This window comes from Aquarana catesbeiana, linkage group LG01, assembly GCF_042186555.1.
Source record: "Aquarana catesbeiana isolate 2022-GZ linkage group LG01, ASM4218655v1, whole genome shotgun sequence".
Classification (NCBI taxonomy): domain Eukaryota; kingdom Metazoa; phylum Chordata; class Amphibia; order Anura; family Ranidae; genus Aquarana; species Aquarana catesbeiana.
The window spans coordinates 320,716,796-320,734,598 of record NC_133324.1 but is presented as its reverse complement, the minus strand read 5'-3'; the positions used below and the strand labels follow the sequence as shown (position 1 = coordinate 320,734,598).

The 17,803-nt window shown below is 39.4% G+C and overlaps 1 protein-coding gene across 1 annotated transcript in view; it reads left to right on the top strand.

The window, feature by feature from the left end:
- The window catches only part of TBX5 (T-box transcription factor 5), an 87,543-nt gene that overhangs the window by 36,085 nt on the left and 33,655 nt on the right, over window positions 1-17,803 (top strand). Inside the window, exon 5 of the mRNA XM_073630315.1 lies at window positions 740-887. Coding sequence (XP_073486416.1) covers window positions 740-887 — 148 coding nt within the window. The remainder of the gene's footprint in view (window positions 1-739; window positions 888-17,803) is intronic.

Below are 17,803 nucleotides of genomic sequence, written 5' to 3'. Positions count from 1 at the left end.
TGTGCAGGAAGGGCGTGAAAGTGCCCTTTATTGAAGCGGTTAAAAATAAATTACTGATTTTTATGAGAAAGTGCCTTTAAAATGTGACAAATTACAAAATAAAATTTGCACTTTTCCTTAAGGAGACTGTGGGGTTGATTTACTAAAACCAGAGAGTGCAAACTTTGGTGCAGCCGTGTATGGTAGCCAATCAACTTCTAACCTCAGCTTGTTCAATTAAGCTTTAAACCTGGAAGCTGATTGGTTTCTATGCAGAGCTGCATCAGTTTTTGCACTCTCCCAGTTTTAGTAAATCAATGTAAAATGCCTTCATACATTTGCTAATAGATGTCCCTCATTCCCATCTCAGAAAGTTGGAAAGTATGGAAGGGAGTAGTTGTCACCAAGGCAAGAAGGCACAGCCAGGAATAAAAACATGGTCGGAGATCTAACCTTTCCCCACTTTACTAAAAACACATTTTGGTTTTTGTCTTTGCTCCTGTTGGAGAGGATCTAACCCTTTGCTGCCCTATTCAAAGCAAAACCCACAAGTGCTACATTCTTAATTCCTTAAAACCAATTCCAACCAAATCTTTTTTTGAATTGGTTTCAAGGAATTAAGAATGTAGCATTTTCTAAACCCTGCCTTCCCCCTTCTCCTATAGACTATATCTGCTTATTAAAAGTTCCTTGTCTATCTATGGATGGAGAAAAAGGAATCATATTTCATTGGATTTCATGCTTTCTTTTCATACCGTAGGTCGGTAACTGGTAAGGCTGAGCCGGCAATGCCTGGGCGTTTGTACGTTCACCCAGACTCTCCTGCCACTGGTGCACATTGGATGAGGCAACTGGTTTCTTTCCAAAAGCTAAAGCTCACTAACAACCATCTGGATCCTTTTGGGCATGTAAGTACCTCTACTGTGTAAAAGGTTGATGTAAGCAGAAAAATATTGTGAATGTTAAAAAAATCACTTATTTAACAAATACTTGGGCATGAGCTGTGTTTCTGTAACATGTCACCAGTAGCGGGACAAGGTCCTTAAAGCTGGCCATACAAGAATCATGGTCATACACCTGGTTCCTGAAGAACTGGATGAAACTCGAGGCATGGGTGGTCCAAGCAGCTGGGCAGAAAAATGTCAGTTGAACAGTGATTAAATCCAAACAGTTGCTGCCACTGTTTGGGTACTCTGACAGTCGCATGTGCTAGCTGTCAAAAAACAATAGCTGGAAGGGGTTTTTCTCCATTTATGCTCTCTAATCCCTGAAGGGCTGAACAAGAGAAATCTTACAGCGTATGGCCAGTTTTAGGACCCAGAGCGAAAGTGCTAAAGTGCACCCCCCCATGAGCTGTGAACTACATTGGCAGCATAGGTTGCAAGTCCTGTCCCTGTTTGTGCCCACCTACTACTGAAGTGGAAAGGGCAGCTTCCTCATAGTCCAGCCCTGAACATCACAGTCTTGTGTTGGCGCCTATTGCTACATTCTATAGTCATCACCTCTGGTTTCTTCTCAAGTATATTGCCAGTCATATGCCCTCCTAAGCTTTTTTCCCCTTTGACTGCCTAAAACCTCCCTTATGCCTGCAACAGTACCTCTTGTATGCCTAACCATATGTCATTTTTTCCACATTCCACATACAGCGGGAATTATTTTCAGGATGAAGAAGAGCTTGAATATTGTTGCATTTACTGTAGCAAATGTAAAATGCACTCTTAGGGCATATGTAAAAGGGCACATTGCCATACACCTGTGACATGTTTTTGATGGAGTCATTTAGCACAGGCTGTAAAACCTAAAGCTCTAGTACATACTGTATGCTGTTCACACAATACAGCTCAGCACAAGCGGACCTTGCCTTGTCCATAAGTGTAAAAAAAAAAAGAATCAGCACTACCACAGTAGCAAGAACCCCAATACATAATGCAAACAATTTATGGTTTGACACCAGGGAATAAGTAATGGTTAATGTATTAGTAATTTTTCAAAAGATTTATCAAAAATATTACATCACAGCATAGCAAGAATGCCCAAAACATACAATCATCTATAAATAAATGAACAAATGATCAAATCTTTATGGACTGACCTCCAGATTCCTCTTCCTGGATCTAAGTTCAAATAAGGTGATGCCCTGTTAGTTCTCCAATCTAGAGCTCAATAGAATCATAAAAGCTCCCAATGTCATATACAAAGTATTATTAAACCAAAAGTGCTGGAAAATATTTACAATATATGAATACATTAGAATAAAAAGTTTTTCAGCATTCTCCAAATGTTCCAAGAACTGCGAAAACGAGGTTGTGATACAAAAAAGTCTAAAAGAATGAGATTAAAATAATACACTGAAAGTAGTGAATTAAGTGCATAAATTACACTCACCTCTTTTTCTGGGGGAGTATCACCAGAAGTATAACAATAGATTATGGATCCCTATAGCAATTGTAATGGGGCCTTCCTGTTACCTCTTTCCATGCGGCTTGGCAGCATCAACTGTGATAATATAGTCACTGACTAAGGGTCAAAGCGTGCCTAAATCAAGGGAAGGTAGCAGGTGAGCACTCAGCATAGTCAGTACACTTTTAGCGCTCTAGATATAAGTTGCCAGGGAAGTTGGGTGGTGCAGGGGATTAACTTTTAACCAGCTACTGATTCTATTATTAGTAGCTCCCTGGTCATTTTCAGCATATTAGAACTTAGCCTTAGTGCAAATTCTAAACCTTTCCACCACCACCGCTACAGCAAGCAAGTGCTGAAAGAGGTGGTCTAACAGTCAATAAAAAATAATACCCATCACTATATTTTATATTATTACATAATTGTTAGTTATACAACTTATCAGGTTTTAGTTGTGAAGACACTGTAAGGTTATTGCAGCCCCAGTGTAGCGCTCACCCCCGCGGGCATTGCTGAATAGATGCCCGGGGTTCTTTTCCCAGTACTTGATTTGCAGCTAGGCACACTCACTCCTTTGGCTCAATGAACAGTCTAGGTGTATGTGTTTCTTGAACTTGAACTTGGATAGGTTTAGAATAACTCCGGTAACTTTTAGTAGCGAACTTGAGGACACTAAACTTTCTCTTATTAAGTAAGCAAGGGTCCTTGCATGCAGCAAATATTGGACTGAGCTTTTTAGGAACACTTTAGTAGTGAATTTCCTTCAGGTAGAACTGACTATGTTGCAAATGATTTAGCAGAGCAATGATGTGAGAAAAGAGTCTTTGCTTGCAGCAAATAGTGGACTGAGCTTTGTAGTAGCAACTTGATGCTAAACTTTCTCTTAAGTATCTGAGCAGAATCCTTGTACAAGCAGTTAATGGACTGAGCTCTTCAGGACACTACATGCAGTGTCCCCCTTGGACCAAACTTACTCTATCACAAGAAGGATGGCAGTAGCACACAGTCTCAAGGATCTCTCACACCAGCCTTACTCATGAATGTCCTTAGATAATTGGACAAATTGTCCCTTAGTCAGCATCAGCAAACTTTCAATAGAATAGGCCCCCAGCTAGCCCAGCTGGGACCTCTGTGAACCACAGACACATGGCAGGCTTGCCTAGGGGACACACAGCCCCAAGGTTGTGATCTCCTCCTCAGGTAAAATATATCTCTCCTCTAGGTTTCAGAGAATTTATACACACTCCCAGCTACCATCTGGGCTCACCAGGGATTGACCTGGGCTGCATAATTATTCAGCATCTGATTTGAGCCTTCCTGCCCACTACCTGCTAGAACATTTCCAGACAGACAGGGGGAAGAAGTCAACTCTCCAACCAGTGAAATTCAGAACAGACCTGAATAATCACACACAGCTACACTGATTGCAGTGAGCCCAGAACTAAATGTACCTATCCTAGCACCTATCTAGGACCCTCCTACACCAGGAAGACTGTATTATTCATGCTGGATTCATTTAGTGTGCATTGCCTATTGCAGAAGTTCTAAGGCCAATAAATCTACACTGCTGAGATAGCTTAGCAAATGCAAGGTGGATTGGCTGGTGACAATCCTGATGACTCCTAATGTGCATCTGACATCACAAATTCTAGACTGGAGAGTTTACAGGGGGTTTAGATCAGTGGCAGCTTCTCCAACCCTTAATGATACAATACTAGATCTGGGTTATCTTTACATTCACACATAGATCTTCTATGTTTAATTTGCCTTGAAAGTCTCTGTAATTGGACCCTTTCCTAACCCCAGGCCCCATAGCAGCCACCAGTTATGCCAAATAACATGTGGGTATTATCAGTCAGTTAGAACCCTATTGGTATATCTCTGACATCAAAGCGATAAACACACAAGCCAAGGAAAGGGCAAGGTCTAAGAAGAAGCCATATGTACATATAACCACCCTTTATTGAAAAACTTTAATATAACATATCCTGACTAGGTAATCTCCTAACAAAAACAACCCAATTAGAATAATAAAATAAATGACAATGTTGCCAACAACCACACATCATTCATTCCTCTCCTTTTGTTGGGGATTACCTAGATATTAGACCTTTTCTTTCTGTGTTGTTCTTGTTAAAGTGGTTGAAAAGGCAGAAGTTTGTTTACTTTAATGCATTCTCTGCATTAAGTTAAAAAAACCTTCTGTGTACAGTTCCTCACCCAGTCCCCCCCCCCCCCCCCTTATAGTTACCCGAGCCCAATCTCCATCCAGCACTGTGCATGAGAGCAGTGGCACAATTGACTCCTCAATGGAGATTGAGGCAGCAGCAGGAGCCAATGGCCAGTGAGCAGAAGGGAATGGACACACAAAGCAAGTCTCAGGATTGAGCCTGCATGAGTACATTATAGCAAATGGCCTGGGGGCATTTGGCAGGTGGAGGAGCTAAGAGCACCAGAGGGGGACCCTAGTTGAGGAGGATCAGGGTTGCTCTGTGCAAAACCATTGGTTAATATAACATGTTTGTTATTTAACAAAAAAAAAAAAAAAAATAGGTTTACAATAATGGAGTGGGCACACCCTTTCCTTTAATCATAATTATATTAGTATCATTAGACAAAAGAGAGAAATGAAAAAGAAAACATTTTAGCTGTATTTTGTGTATGAAGGAAAATGCAAGTATATATGTTCACACTGAACAACTGATCATGTGCAGAGAAATATAAAAAAATAGAAATCTCACATAATTGAGCAATATAGCATTAGTGATTTAAGTGTACTATGTATTCTTCTGGTAAATTAATCTCAAAGATTTGCATAAAATGTACCCGCTTCACTCACCTTCTTCACCCAATTCCGCCTATACCTAACCTTTTGGGTTTGCAGGGATGTCCTATACTCAAAATGTGCAAATCATTATGCATTAGGGATCAACAAAATGTTCAAATTTGAACACATGTACCACAAGTTAACATGAGCAAGTTCATCAGCTCACAAATTGTTACGTCGCAAATCTTTACATTGAATATTCCCATTTTTTATCAATTCTGATTTATTTAACTATATTTTGAATATTTTTTTTTTACAAATTCGAGTTTTTTCAAACCCCTGAATCCTAATTTATGTTGTACAACTGTGACTTTATTCAATGAGATCCCGCTACATATACTCGGTTCAGCTAAACTCACGACGCTTCTAACGTGTTGTGCAGGGAGATGAAAGGGGCATAACGTGCCGAGGTATTGGGCTGTATTTTCATCTCATGGTTTTATTCTGTTAGGGAAATCATGCCGGTTACTATAGCAACAGACTGGGAACACTGCCAAATGGAATCTCTGATATAGCTGCAAAATTCAGGTCCACTCCACACTTCTAGGTTTACACATTTAAATAGTATAGATGAATTTAAAGGTACAATGGACATAAAAAAAAGATGTCTTTGCTTATGAAATAATTTTGTTTTATGCAATTATAATATGCTCTTGTTTTTTTTTTTTTTTGTTGCAGCATTTGCATTGTGCAATCTTTGTCAATATGCTAGGTGCAATTTAAATTTTTGTGTTTTAAAAAATGATATGAACAGGCAGGCATTAGATTCTAATGAAAACTTGACTCTGACTATATTAGGAAGATATCAAGCCAAGCATTACCTTTTCCTTGAATGGGAGATTGGGGTCGTAGGAGGAAACAGAAACGAAGACCATAGAGCTGTTGCTTCCATGTGAAAATACTATATGTGCTATGCATGTTGGACTGTATTTAATCCCTTCAAATATGGGCACACAGGTTACAATACTTTTTAAAAGCAAATGGCACATGGAGGTATTTAGTGGGTTGCACAACACAAATTTAAGCTGGCCATAGATAGCTCAAATTCTGTCTGATTCCAGCATAATAGAACAAAAATTCAAACCATGGGTGACCTTGTTGGCACCACCTTGCTTGACCAGCTTTAAACATAAAAAATTGACGAAGTGGGTGGAAAATTGTTGGCCAAACAGTAACTGAATCCATCAGATGTAGTCACTGTTTGGATATTCAGACAGCCAAGGGGGCCACGACTATCTGAATACAATAGATAGCAGGGGAGATTTCTCCATTCACGCTAAACTGCCAAATCTAGTGAATTTTTTTGGTTCAGCCTGCATGCATTTCTATGCGAGTATAGCTAGCTTTAAAGTCATGCTTTTTACATGTCAATAATAAATATGGAATGACCTGATAGGGCAGGGATCTTCAAACTACGGCCCTCCAGCTGTTCCAGAACTACACATCCCACGAGGCATTGTAAGACTCTGATATTCACAGACATGAATAGGCATGATGGGAATTGTAGTTCCTGAACAACTGGAGGGCCAATGTTTGAAGACCCCTGTGATAGGGTATAAACAGGAAAAGGCTAGGCAAACTAGGTTTTTCGATTATTAGAACAAAGTTATGTGTATATAATAGACTTGGCAAATGAAAAATAGGAGCAGTCCTGATTAGAAAATGCAAAGCTATGCTCCACTTACAGACAGGTGTTTATTTGTCTTATTTTTACAAAGCACTAACCTATGCTACAGCATACAGAACCATGTGCCCATCACAATTATAAAGACTCACACATACACAATATAGTCAATGTACTCAGAAGCCCATTAAAGTACAGGAAACTTTTTGGATTGTATCAAAACCAGGAAGCTCTTATTAATAGATGAGTTATATATAAACTCAACGCAGAAAGTCTGCCTGGTTGGAACAGAACCAGAACCTAAGCTCTGTAAAGCACGAGTGCTAACCACTGAACATACAGTCTATGGTCAGTCTCTCTGACCCCTATTACCAAAACTAAAAGTTACTACCAACAAATTTAAAGGGGATGAAGTATTTGAAGTGCTATTTTGATAAAAATGAAAAATAGATAAAATATGCTACATATACAGAATCATCAACATCTTCTAATATTATACATTTTTGTGTATAATTTGTAACTACATAATGATAATATGAGCTCAGAGCAGACATAATAGCCCATTACATATACAAGTGCTTCTTCTTGCTTTGCAGAGCTACACAACGGTTGAGTTTTTTCTGCTTCTTATTACAATGGACATCTAGGTTGATTTACCAAAGTGGCAGAGAATGTTCACTTAGTGAGTTAACTTAACTTCCCTAAGATTGATGATTATGTACTTCCTGGGTGATTGTAATCACCCAGGACGGAGAGAGACAAAGCAATTGCACCGAGACACTGATAGCTCCCTCTAGTGGCTAATCTACAGAGCTCTATGTTTAATAAAAAAAAACAAAAGAGCAAACTTGTAAACATGTAATTTAAAAAAATTACTTTATGCTAAAGCCTGCAATAGTAACTGAAAGAATGTACTGACAAAAACACACTTTTAGGTTTGTTCAGTCGGAATTAGCTTTATGCATTCCATCTCATTCAGCCTGTGTTACCATGCAAATGCTTTCTTTAAACTGTACTTCTTAGATAAAATAAACAGCAGACAAAAAAGGTCTAATGTTGCTATTCTTCCTAAGGGCTCATTTACATGAGCAGCACTGTGTGAAAAGAGATTCATGGTGGATTGCTTCTTAGAGGGCAGCAAGGCAATAACTGTCAGGCTTTCAAAATGGGATGCTTCTACCTCCAGAATGTATGCCCTGCATTTTCTGCAGCAGAATGGAGATTTTAAATGGAAATACCATGTCGCACCCATGAACCAAGAGCTTGGCTCACGGTTCGGTACAGCCCTATTCACTTGAATGGTGGGCAGTACTGCCTGCTGAACTCAAACTGTTATATGAATTTTTGCCACACCAGTGCAATGTGTACTAACTTGGCTGCTGGCCATATTAAACTTGCAGATGGATAGTTGGGGGCATTATAAAACTGCAGCTCAACTGACTATTTTTAGCAGCCCATGTAAACACTGGACACTGGAATTTACCCCTGCATAGAAATTTGCTTTTCATGTGATTGGATAATTGAAGTGAATATTCCCAAATTTAGTCAATAAATATTTGTAACTCTTTTAGTGAATCAGCCTTTTTTTTTGTTCATTGTAATGAACTGTATTGTTGGTCCTCTTTGAATGTAATGACAGATTTGGCTCATGGGGAAAGAAATACGGAACCCCGCACTCTGAAGAAACAGCCCAGGTAAGAAATGATGGAAGCATCTTCAGCCTGACACCTCCCAGGATAGGCTCCTGACATGTTTCACCCCATCCACATGACTAAGCAGAGCTGCTCTTAGAAGTTATTGTGCCCCATACAGCCTTACTGACAGGGCCTCCCACCCCTGAATTACAAAAAATTAAACATTTTTCAAATTATTTTTAAAAAGTGTTTTTGTCAATTTTAAAAATAATTTTTATTTATTTATTACAGTTTTAAATTATTTTTTTACATTTTTATTTGTTACAACATTATTGAAATAGGGGGGGGGGGGGTTGGGTTTGGTTGAAAAAAAATGGGGGGATCTAAAAAGACTCCTAACTACTCACCTTTGAGATAGGGAAAGGAATTGAGGACACAGATTCTTTAATTTCTTTCTCTATAGCCTCAGTTGCACTGAAGATGAATGAACGGGAGGCAGAGGCACCTGTTCAATCATAAAATTAAGAATAGTAAACAAAATTTACTATGCTCAGTTATGAATGGACACAGGAGCGATCTCTACTGATCGCTCACTGTGTCCAATTCAGAAAAAGAGGGCGCTGATAAATTACATATTTCCTGGCACCCGCAGCAGCTGGTGGGAGAGGGGGGCCCGGGCACACATGGGGGAATCAGATGTAGGCAGTACATGGAGGGGGATCAGTGCGGCAGGATGGGAGAACAATTACAGAACGATGTACTGTGTCTGTGTCTCTCTCTCCAGCAGCTGGCGGGAAGGAGAGGGGGTGAAACCAGCTTTCAGCTGCTGGTGGGAGAGACACAGACACAGTGCATTTTTCTGTAATTGTGTTCCTATCTGCCTCACCGATCCACCTGCTGTCTGGGGCCCCCCTGTGTGCCGGGGCCCCCTACAGGAGGCCCTGTAATACCCCTTATGGGTGGCTCTGCCTGTGGGCTGGGCAAAACATGTCAGAGGCATTGCCTGGGAAGAGTCAGGCTGAATCTGCTTTCATCTTTTTTTACCTGAGCTGTTTTTTCAGCTCTTTCTTCCATCTTTCCTTCTCCATGTGTGTATATAGAACTGGGACAGACTCTCACAATGCCAGCACCTGCATCCAATATGAGTTACCAGAGCATTATGAGATGGCTGTTTGGACAGGCACCTGAATCTTGTATGGTTCTTGGTGACAGATTTGGCTCACCATAGAAGTGAATAGGAGCCTTCCTGAATGTACCAATGTATGCGCACAGTTTCAAATGGTTTCTGTCAATCTGCAAACCATCATTTGTTTTCCTGGGTCTTAAAGAATATTATGAGAAAATATCTAATGGAAAGCAGCCCTGGGATTTAAGGTGCCCATTGACACAAGATGATGAGCAACTAATGTGGTTGATTTTGGTCATTGCTGAGGTTTTTGCCTGGTCCCCCAGCTTCTTTATGGGTATTAAAGCATGTCTAAACACACAAGCACTAAGTAATATATTGCAGCTTACCAAACCTTAGATGTGGTGGTTGTTTTGTTTTTTTCATTTTTTTCTTTTAATTTCACCTGTTGATCCAGCCAGTAAGTCTGATATTTTCCAACCTCCTTTAACAGACAATAGCAAAATTGGCAGTTGGAAGATTGAGACAAACCATTTAAGATTGACAGGGGTGCTTACAATGTGCTTTTATTTATTTATGTAAAACCTTTATCCCAAAAGAAAATGTTGTTGTATCTATGTTAGCTGGAGTTTGGCTTTAATTTGCTAGTCAAGTCCATCTAAATCTGCTAGTGTATCTAATACTACCCTCTTCGCAGGCTGGCAGTGCTGCTGTCCAAAGGTGTCTCTGTTGCTCTTCCATCCAGAATGGAGACACCCTAAGACAAGAAGTGTGTTACTGGACAGATCACCAGGTGAAAATAAAGGTAAAAAAAAGTCTAACAAAAGAAAACGAATGCAGCCACCACATGTAAGCATCGGTAAACTGCAATGTATAGAAATGTTTGTCTTTGGGTTTAAATACACTTTAAGTATATCTGAGAGTGCACATAAATGACATGGAAAAAATATTCCGTAAATGAAAATGTGAGTTCACATCCAACTATCTGCAGCTAGCTTTACTTAAGACTAGTTAAATAAACAGGCAGCAAATAACAAACGTTGGTAATTTGGTATTATCAAAATACACGCTTTATGGTTTAATGTGCAAAGGAACCATTAACTCTTCAAGTTCTGAATGTCATCTCACAGATGCATCAGTCAGGGAAGGGTTACTTAAAACTTGTTGATGTGTGAGTCAAGTAGTAGTGAGTTGATGGTAATTGTCAGGAATTACTCTGCAAGCAACGTGCTGGGCATATCCTTCCAGGGCCTGGTGTAGAAAAATTTCATCAGCCAGCGAGTAAACTCCGTGATCAGACGGTGGTTAACGCAGGTGATGCCAATGGAGACATACATTAAATCTCCCTCATACATCAGTGGATGAATGAACAGGGTTCTTATACACACACTGCTGTTTGGCAAGGCTTGGGTTCTGTGGCTTTTCAGGATTGATGGAATGGTTGTCTTGGAAAAAAGGCAGAGAGAAAATGAGAGAGCAGCCTACAGGGAGACGTCAACCACACGAAAGGGGAGGGCTTCTGGGATTTAACTGTGTGTGTGATTCTGTCTGCGTGTGCCGCACATTTCTTGTGTGCTGCTTAAATATGTTACATTATTCGCTGTGTAATTAAAGTTAATCTTAAAATTATCAGCACTACTGTGAATAACATATATGTGTATTAGCAGCTCACCAAATACAGAATATGTAAGGCCCATGTAGATTACATATTAAAAAAGAATTTGATATTCAGTAGCCCAGCATTTTGAAGTATTATTATTTTACTTTTTTAATCAGCACTGTAGACCTTAATAAGCTTCTACAAGAATGTCCGCATTTTTCATCTCTATTATGGTTAGAGTACTTTGTGAGGTGATCTGAAAGCAGCTACTGTTTTAACCTCCATATATAAAATATACTGATTACTGTATACAGGGCATAGGCATGCGCACAGGGTGTGCCAGGTGTGCCTGGTCACACCCTAATCACCCTGTGCACATTAAGCCGGACATAGATTAATCGAATCTCGGCAAGTTCAACAGGGACTGGCCGAGATTCAATCCATCTATGGGCAGGCTGGGTGTACTGAAGTCAGTCCATCGATCAACTTTCAGTACAAGCAGCCTGTCATATTTTTTGCATGTAAACACTGCCAGCAGTTATAGCAGCTGGCAGTGATCAGTGTGTTCTGCTGACAGGGAAGGCTCTATTGCTCTGTGTGCCGGCGGGGAGATGAGAAAGATTTCCCTGTGACTGACTCTGCCATAAGAGGAGTGCTTCCGTTCTTCTTTTTAACTGTGCTGGTGGGGAGATCAATGTGCGGACACCTTTATTTATGTATGTAAATTTCTATCTATCTATCTATCTATCTATCTATCTATCTATCTATCTATCTATCTATCTATCTATCTATCTATCTATCTATCTATCTATCTATCTATCTATCTATCCATATATATATATATATATAGATATATATACATATCTATATATATATATATAGATATATATATATATATATCTATCTATATATATATATATATATATAGATAGATATATATATATACACACACACACACGCATGTGTAGCTTTGGGGTGCACATCCTAATGCAATAGGCTGCGCACACCTATGATACAGGGACTAATTTAAACTTGTAATGCTACTAGTCTGCACATGGACTATCCCTAGTAACAATATAATCATTCAGTTCAGGGGTGTCCAACTGGCAGCCCACAGGCCACATGCGGCCAAAGACGGCTATGAATGCGGCCCAACCCAAAATTGTAAACTCTAATGGGCAAGATTACTAAACATTAACTTATGCTTTAGCAAACACATTTTTAAATTAAAAATGTATCTTCCATTCTGAGAAGCAATAAGGCAGCAATGCATTTATATGACTGCCGAGTGCCCCAATAGCAAGCCTCTTAATATGAAGGCACTTAAGCGGGCTTACTTCTGAGCTGCCCTCTGTGTGTCCATTCACACATTCCATTCTCCGCCCCCCCCCCCCCCCCGCTCTATCCTCAATGGTTCACTGGCTGTGATTGACAGCAGCCAATGGCTCCCATTGCTGTCTGAGCCAATGAGGGGAGAGAGACCCCCGAAGAGCCTCTGTTCTCATGCACATCACTGGCTCGAGAAGGGGCTCAGGTAAGTATAAGGGGTGGCTGGGAAGGGCTGCACCCTGCATAAAACGCATTAAGGTAAGAAAAACATTGAGCCTTTAGAATCTCTTCAAGTGATTTAGTAAGATGGAATGGTCTATAGTGTCAAATGTAGAAGAAGGATGGAGCATTCTCCCTTGTCTCTAGACATCAATTGGTTATTCAATAGGCAAACCAGTGCTGTTTCTGTACTGTTTTTATTTTTTTTTCTGAAAGCAGATTAAAATTTGTAAAAGATTTAGTTTGACAGCCAAACTTGCAGTAACTGTATTCGAATGGACATTGGTTGTAATTGGCAGGATCCAGTAAGATGGTATGGTCTATGGGGATTGCTTTACTAAAGACAAATAGGCTGTTCACTTTGTAATTTTCCCCAGAGCTTAGTGAATTTGGTGAGATTTCACATGGCAAAGAAAACCCAATCATGTGCAAGGAAAATAAAATAAAACAATATTTTTGTTTGCACGTGACTGGATGATGGAATTCAAAAGACTTCACCTCATTAAACTCTAGGGAAAGTTCCTTTGAAAAGTGCAGTTTCCCTTGAAAAGCAAGCAGTTGGTTTGCCTTTAGTAAATCAACCTTACAGGGCCAAATGCAGCAGAAAGATCATGGGGGATATGGATGGAGCCTTCTCCCTTGTCTCTAGCTCATTATTCAATAGACAGACCAAGGCTGTCTCTGTACTGTGTTTTGTTTCTGAAACCTGATTGAAATTTGTCAAAGATTTTAGTTGACAGCCAGGCTTTCAGCCTGTTAGCAACTGCATTCTCAATCACTGTTCATAAAAAGGGGAGGTTTGACACTGGTCTGTAATTGGCAAAGATCTCTGGATCCAAGGAAGAATATTTTATCTATGGCCTGATAATGGCTTCCGTAAGTTGGCGAGGGAAGATCCCTCTATTGAGGGAGCACTGTGCAATTTTTTTTACTACTCGACTTGTGGCCCTGTTCACATCACAACCTTCACATGACGGTATAAGCATCCGTTTTTGATCCTTTTGTACTCAAAGTATTTTTTTTTTTAAGTCTGTACAGGAATTTTTTTTTTAATTTACTGTAGACTGGAAAACCAATGTCACATCTGGGGGGGAAACAAAATAAATTAGTATTCAGTGCATAATGCAAAAATGATTACATCACCAAACAGTGTTTATTTGTTCAAAGTAGAACACAAAGGCAGGGATGAGGGGTTGTTAATGGTGCTGTGCACTTATCTGCTAAAAACTGCTTGTGAGTATGCAGATAAGAGAGAGTGACTTTGGATTTAACCTTGAAGTTCCTGGGCCTTTCACATGGAGATATGGCTCCACATGTACAAAGCTGCAAGAAGTGAAACCTTTAACCCTTTGCTCACTCTTTGCTAACTAACGATGATTTTTTTTTCCATCAAATGAATGTAGATAAATAAATTGCAATTTGTTGGAATTGTTGGAAATAACACCAAATGTTTGGCCGCATATTTTGTTAGGAACATTTTAGATTATGGTTTTAAAATATTTTGCTGGCTGAGCTTTGTAAAAATATATTTTTTTGCATATTACGTTAATGAAAATTCAAAAGATGCAAATGATATGTATAAACTCCATACAGCTTATATGTAGAGCTATAATCAAGCATCAGGCTACCATTGCCACAGTGAAGCTGACCAGCAGAGGCCATGGGGTAGATTTACTAAAACTGGTGCACACAGAATCTGGTACAGCAGTGCATGGTAGCCAATCAGCTGCTAACTTCGGCTTGTTCAATTAAGCTTTGGCAATTAAACCTAAAAGCTGATTGGTTTCTATGCAGAGTTGCAACAGATTTTGCACTCCAGTTTTTAGTAAATAACCCCCCATGTGTTGCCGGTTTAGCTTGACAGAGGCTTGTTTTCTCAATAGGCCGCTGAAGCCACTGATCAGAATATTCTGACAGTGGAGAGTTCTCACTCTTAGAATACAATATCTCAGCGAGGGTAATTCTCTATCCACTTTGATTGTTTGAATGGAAGAATCTGTTTATTTTTTTTTTCATTCAGCCTGTTGGCTCAGCAAAAATAATAATGTCGAAGGACACCCTTTTGTAGAAGCTTCCCACCCCTTGTGTCATGTGATTATTTTTTATAAGATTACAGCTGTAACTCACTATTGGATGCAGCCTACTGTTTCTTTTGTAAGCAAGACTAGTTTATATGTGTACTGACCTCCAAACAAGAGAAAAGAAATATGGTTTCACACTTAATAAACTAGAAAAAGTCTTGCGACTCCCCTCAATGACCCTTGCACACTCTTCCCCTACAGTTCTCTTACTGAATATAGCCATGATTGCTCAAAGATGGCATGAGAGGGAAACAAAATAAAGTAAAAAAGTAAAAATGAACATTTAAAGATTGTTGAGCTTGGTGCCCAGGGTACTGGCCTTACGAGTGTCAAGTGGTGAAAACAGATATTTTTATATGTATACATTATTTTATAGGAATGAGACTCTGGGGTTGATTTACTAAAGGCAAATAGACTGTGCACTTTGCAAAGTGCAGTTGCCCTCTGCAAGTGCAGTTGCTCCAGAGCTTAGTAAATTAGGTGAAGCTTCGATTTGCAAAGAGTACCCAATCGTGCAAGGAAAATTTAAAAAAAACAGCATTTTTGCTGGAACATGATTGGATGATGAAAGTCAGCAGAACTTCTGCTCATTTACTAATCTCTGGAGCAACCGCACTTGCAGAGTACACAGTCTTTTTGCCTTTAGTAAATCTACCTGTCTATGTTATTCTGACTTGCTTTGAAAATCCCCTATTCGCCTTTATATTTACAGAACTAGTATGAATCCAGCACCAGCTTTTGAGCTTTCTGAAGTTTTGGCAAAATTGCTTGGCATTATAGCAAACCATTGAATATTTTAAGCAGTTATGATACTAGCTAGCAGTTGCATATGTATTGAGTATTGCAAAAGTAAAGCAAGAAATATCTGCCCTATACTTTTGAATTTACAGTGCCTATGCACATTTCTTGGTGCGGGCAAGCTTCCTATAACAGCTGGCACATCACAGGCCTCAGACGCAAGCTTAGCTTACAGATGTCTCTGATTTCCTACAGATGGCACAGGGGCTACAGCAGTGTGGGCTCAGTAGAGACTGCAGCCCCCTACCTATGGTAGCTCCATTAGTGCTTCACAAGGCACCATGTTGGCCTGTGCAATAAAGATTTGTTTCCTGTATACAGCAAACTATTTGTATATATATATATATATATATATATATATATATATATATATATATATATATGTAATCTTCTGATACCTAAGAGCTTTTACAGTGTGGAAAACATCTGATGTAGGGCTTTGGAATCTTAATTTGTATATGTATGATTTTTAGAATATGGCCAATTTAGTTACATGATTACATATCACAATGAACATATGGCTTACCATGTGTTCAATATGTTCATATTGATGATTTTATTAATATTACAATAACACAAATACATTTAAGAGCAAACAGTAGCGTCAAGTGTTTCAATTGAATGCTCTCCTGCGGACAAAGGAGTTAACAAATAACCCTCATTAGCTCAACTGACTTCGGCTTCTCAATTCAGATGAACAAAGAAACGTCACTAGTAATAAACAAAGGATCAAATCCAGCTCACATCCACTATTGGATAAGGAGTTCCAGAGACAAAGAGATCTAAGCAGAGAGGAGAGCAGAGGGCAACATGAGGCCGGATGGAAGTGCAAGCAGCTTCTTCCAAACCTCAGTCACTCCTGCAGGGGTTAAGTCACTCTTCAAAGGCTTCTACAGATAAGTCCTGCTTTGAGCTTGTATATTTATCATAAGACAACAGGGCAAATTCTATCAGTATCCGTTAGTATGACTGGAAATTCCATTTCGACATATCTTGTCTACTTTAACCCTTAACCCCCTGGTGCATTCTGTATTACTCTTTAAGATGTGAAAAATGTGACAAGTCCAAGGTGCGCAGTTTTGAAGAGCAATGGTTAACATTCGTTTTAGGCAGTCATACTAGAAGGGGAATTTAAAGTACAGAGATAGAGAATCTGTTAGGATGGCACATTCAAGTGTGATATGGTATCCTAGCTGATTGGCTAAGATTTTATTAAATATGCATTTAATCTGACCAAATAAAGTTATTCGGGATTTTATAGTTCTCTCTTTTATAGATCTTTGAATCTTGTTAACTTCAAAACCAAGCTGGGCATGGATTGCCTATATAAGCATGTATAAAGCATCCGGAAACAACATAAGCATTTTGATTATTATTTGCATTTGTTCTTCCGTAATCATGTATTCAACAATGAATGAACAAAGTATTTTTGTGTTTTCTATTATTATTATTATTATTATACAGGATTTATATAGCGCCAACAGTTTACGCAGCGCTTTACAACATGAGGGCAGATAGTACAAATACAATACACTTTACTACAGTAGGAATCAGAGGGCCCTGCTCATTAGAGCTTACAATCTAATGCCCTGTACACAGGATATGATTTTCCGACAACAAAACCGTGGATTTTTTTCCGATGGATGTTGGTTCAAACTTGTCTTGCATACACACTGTCACACAAATGTTGTCAGAAATTCCAAGCGTCAAGAACGTTGTGACGTACAACACGTACGACGAGCCGTGAAAAATGAAGTTCGATAGCCAGTGCGGCTCTTCTGCTTGATTCCAAGCATGCGTGGAATTTTGTGCTTCGGAATTGTGTACACACGATCGGAATTTCCGACAATGGATTTTGTTGTCTGAAAATTTGAGATCCAGATCCCAAATTTTGTTTGTCGGAAATTCCGACGTAAAATGTCCGATGGAGCCTACACACAGTAGGAATTTCCGACAACAAGCTCCCATCGAACATTTGTTTCGGAAAATCCTATCGTGTGTACGGGGCATAGGAGGGAAGGTCAGGAGATACAAGAGGTAATAACTGTGCTGATGGTGAAAATAAATGTACAGTTAGATGGGGGCCAGATAGGCTTCTCTGAAGAGATGAGTTTTCAGGGATTGTCTGATAGTAGACAAAGTAGGAGATAGTTGGACAGATTGGGGTAGAGCATTCCAGAGGATGG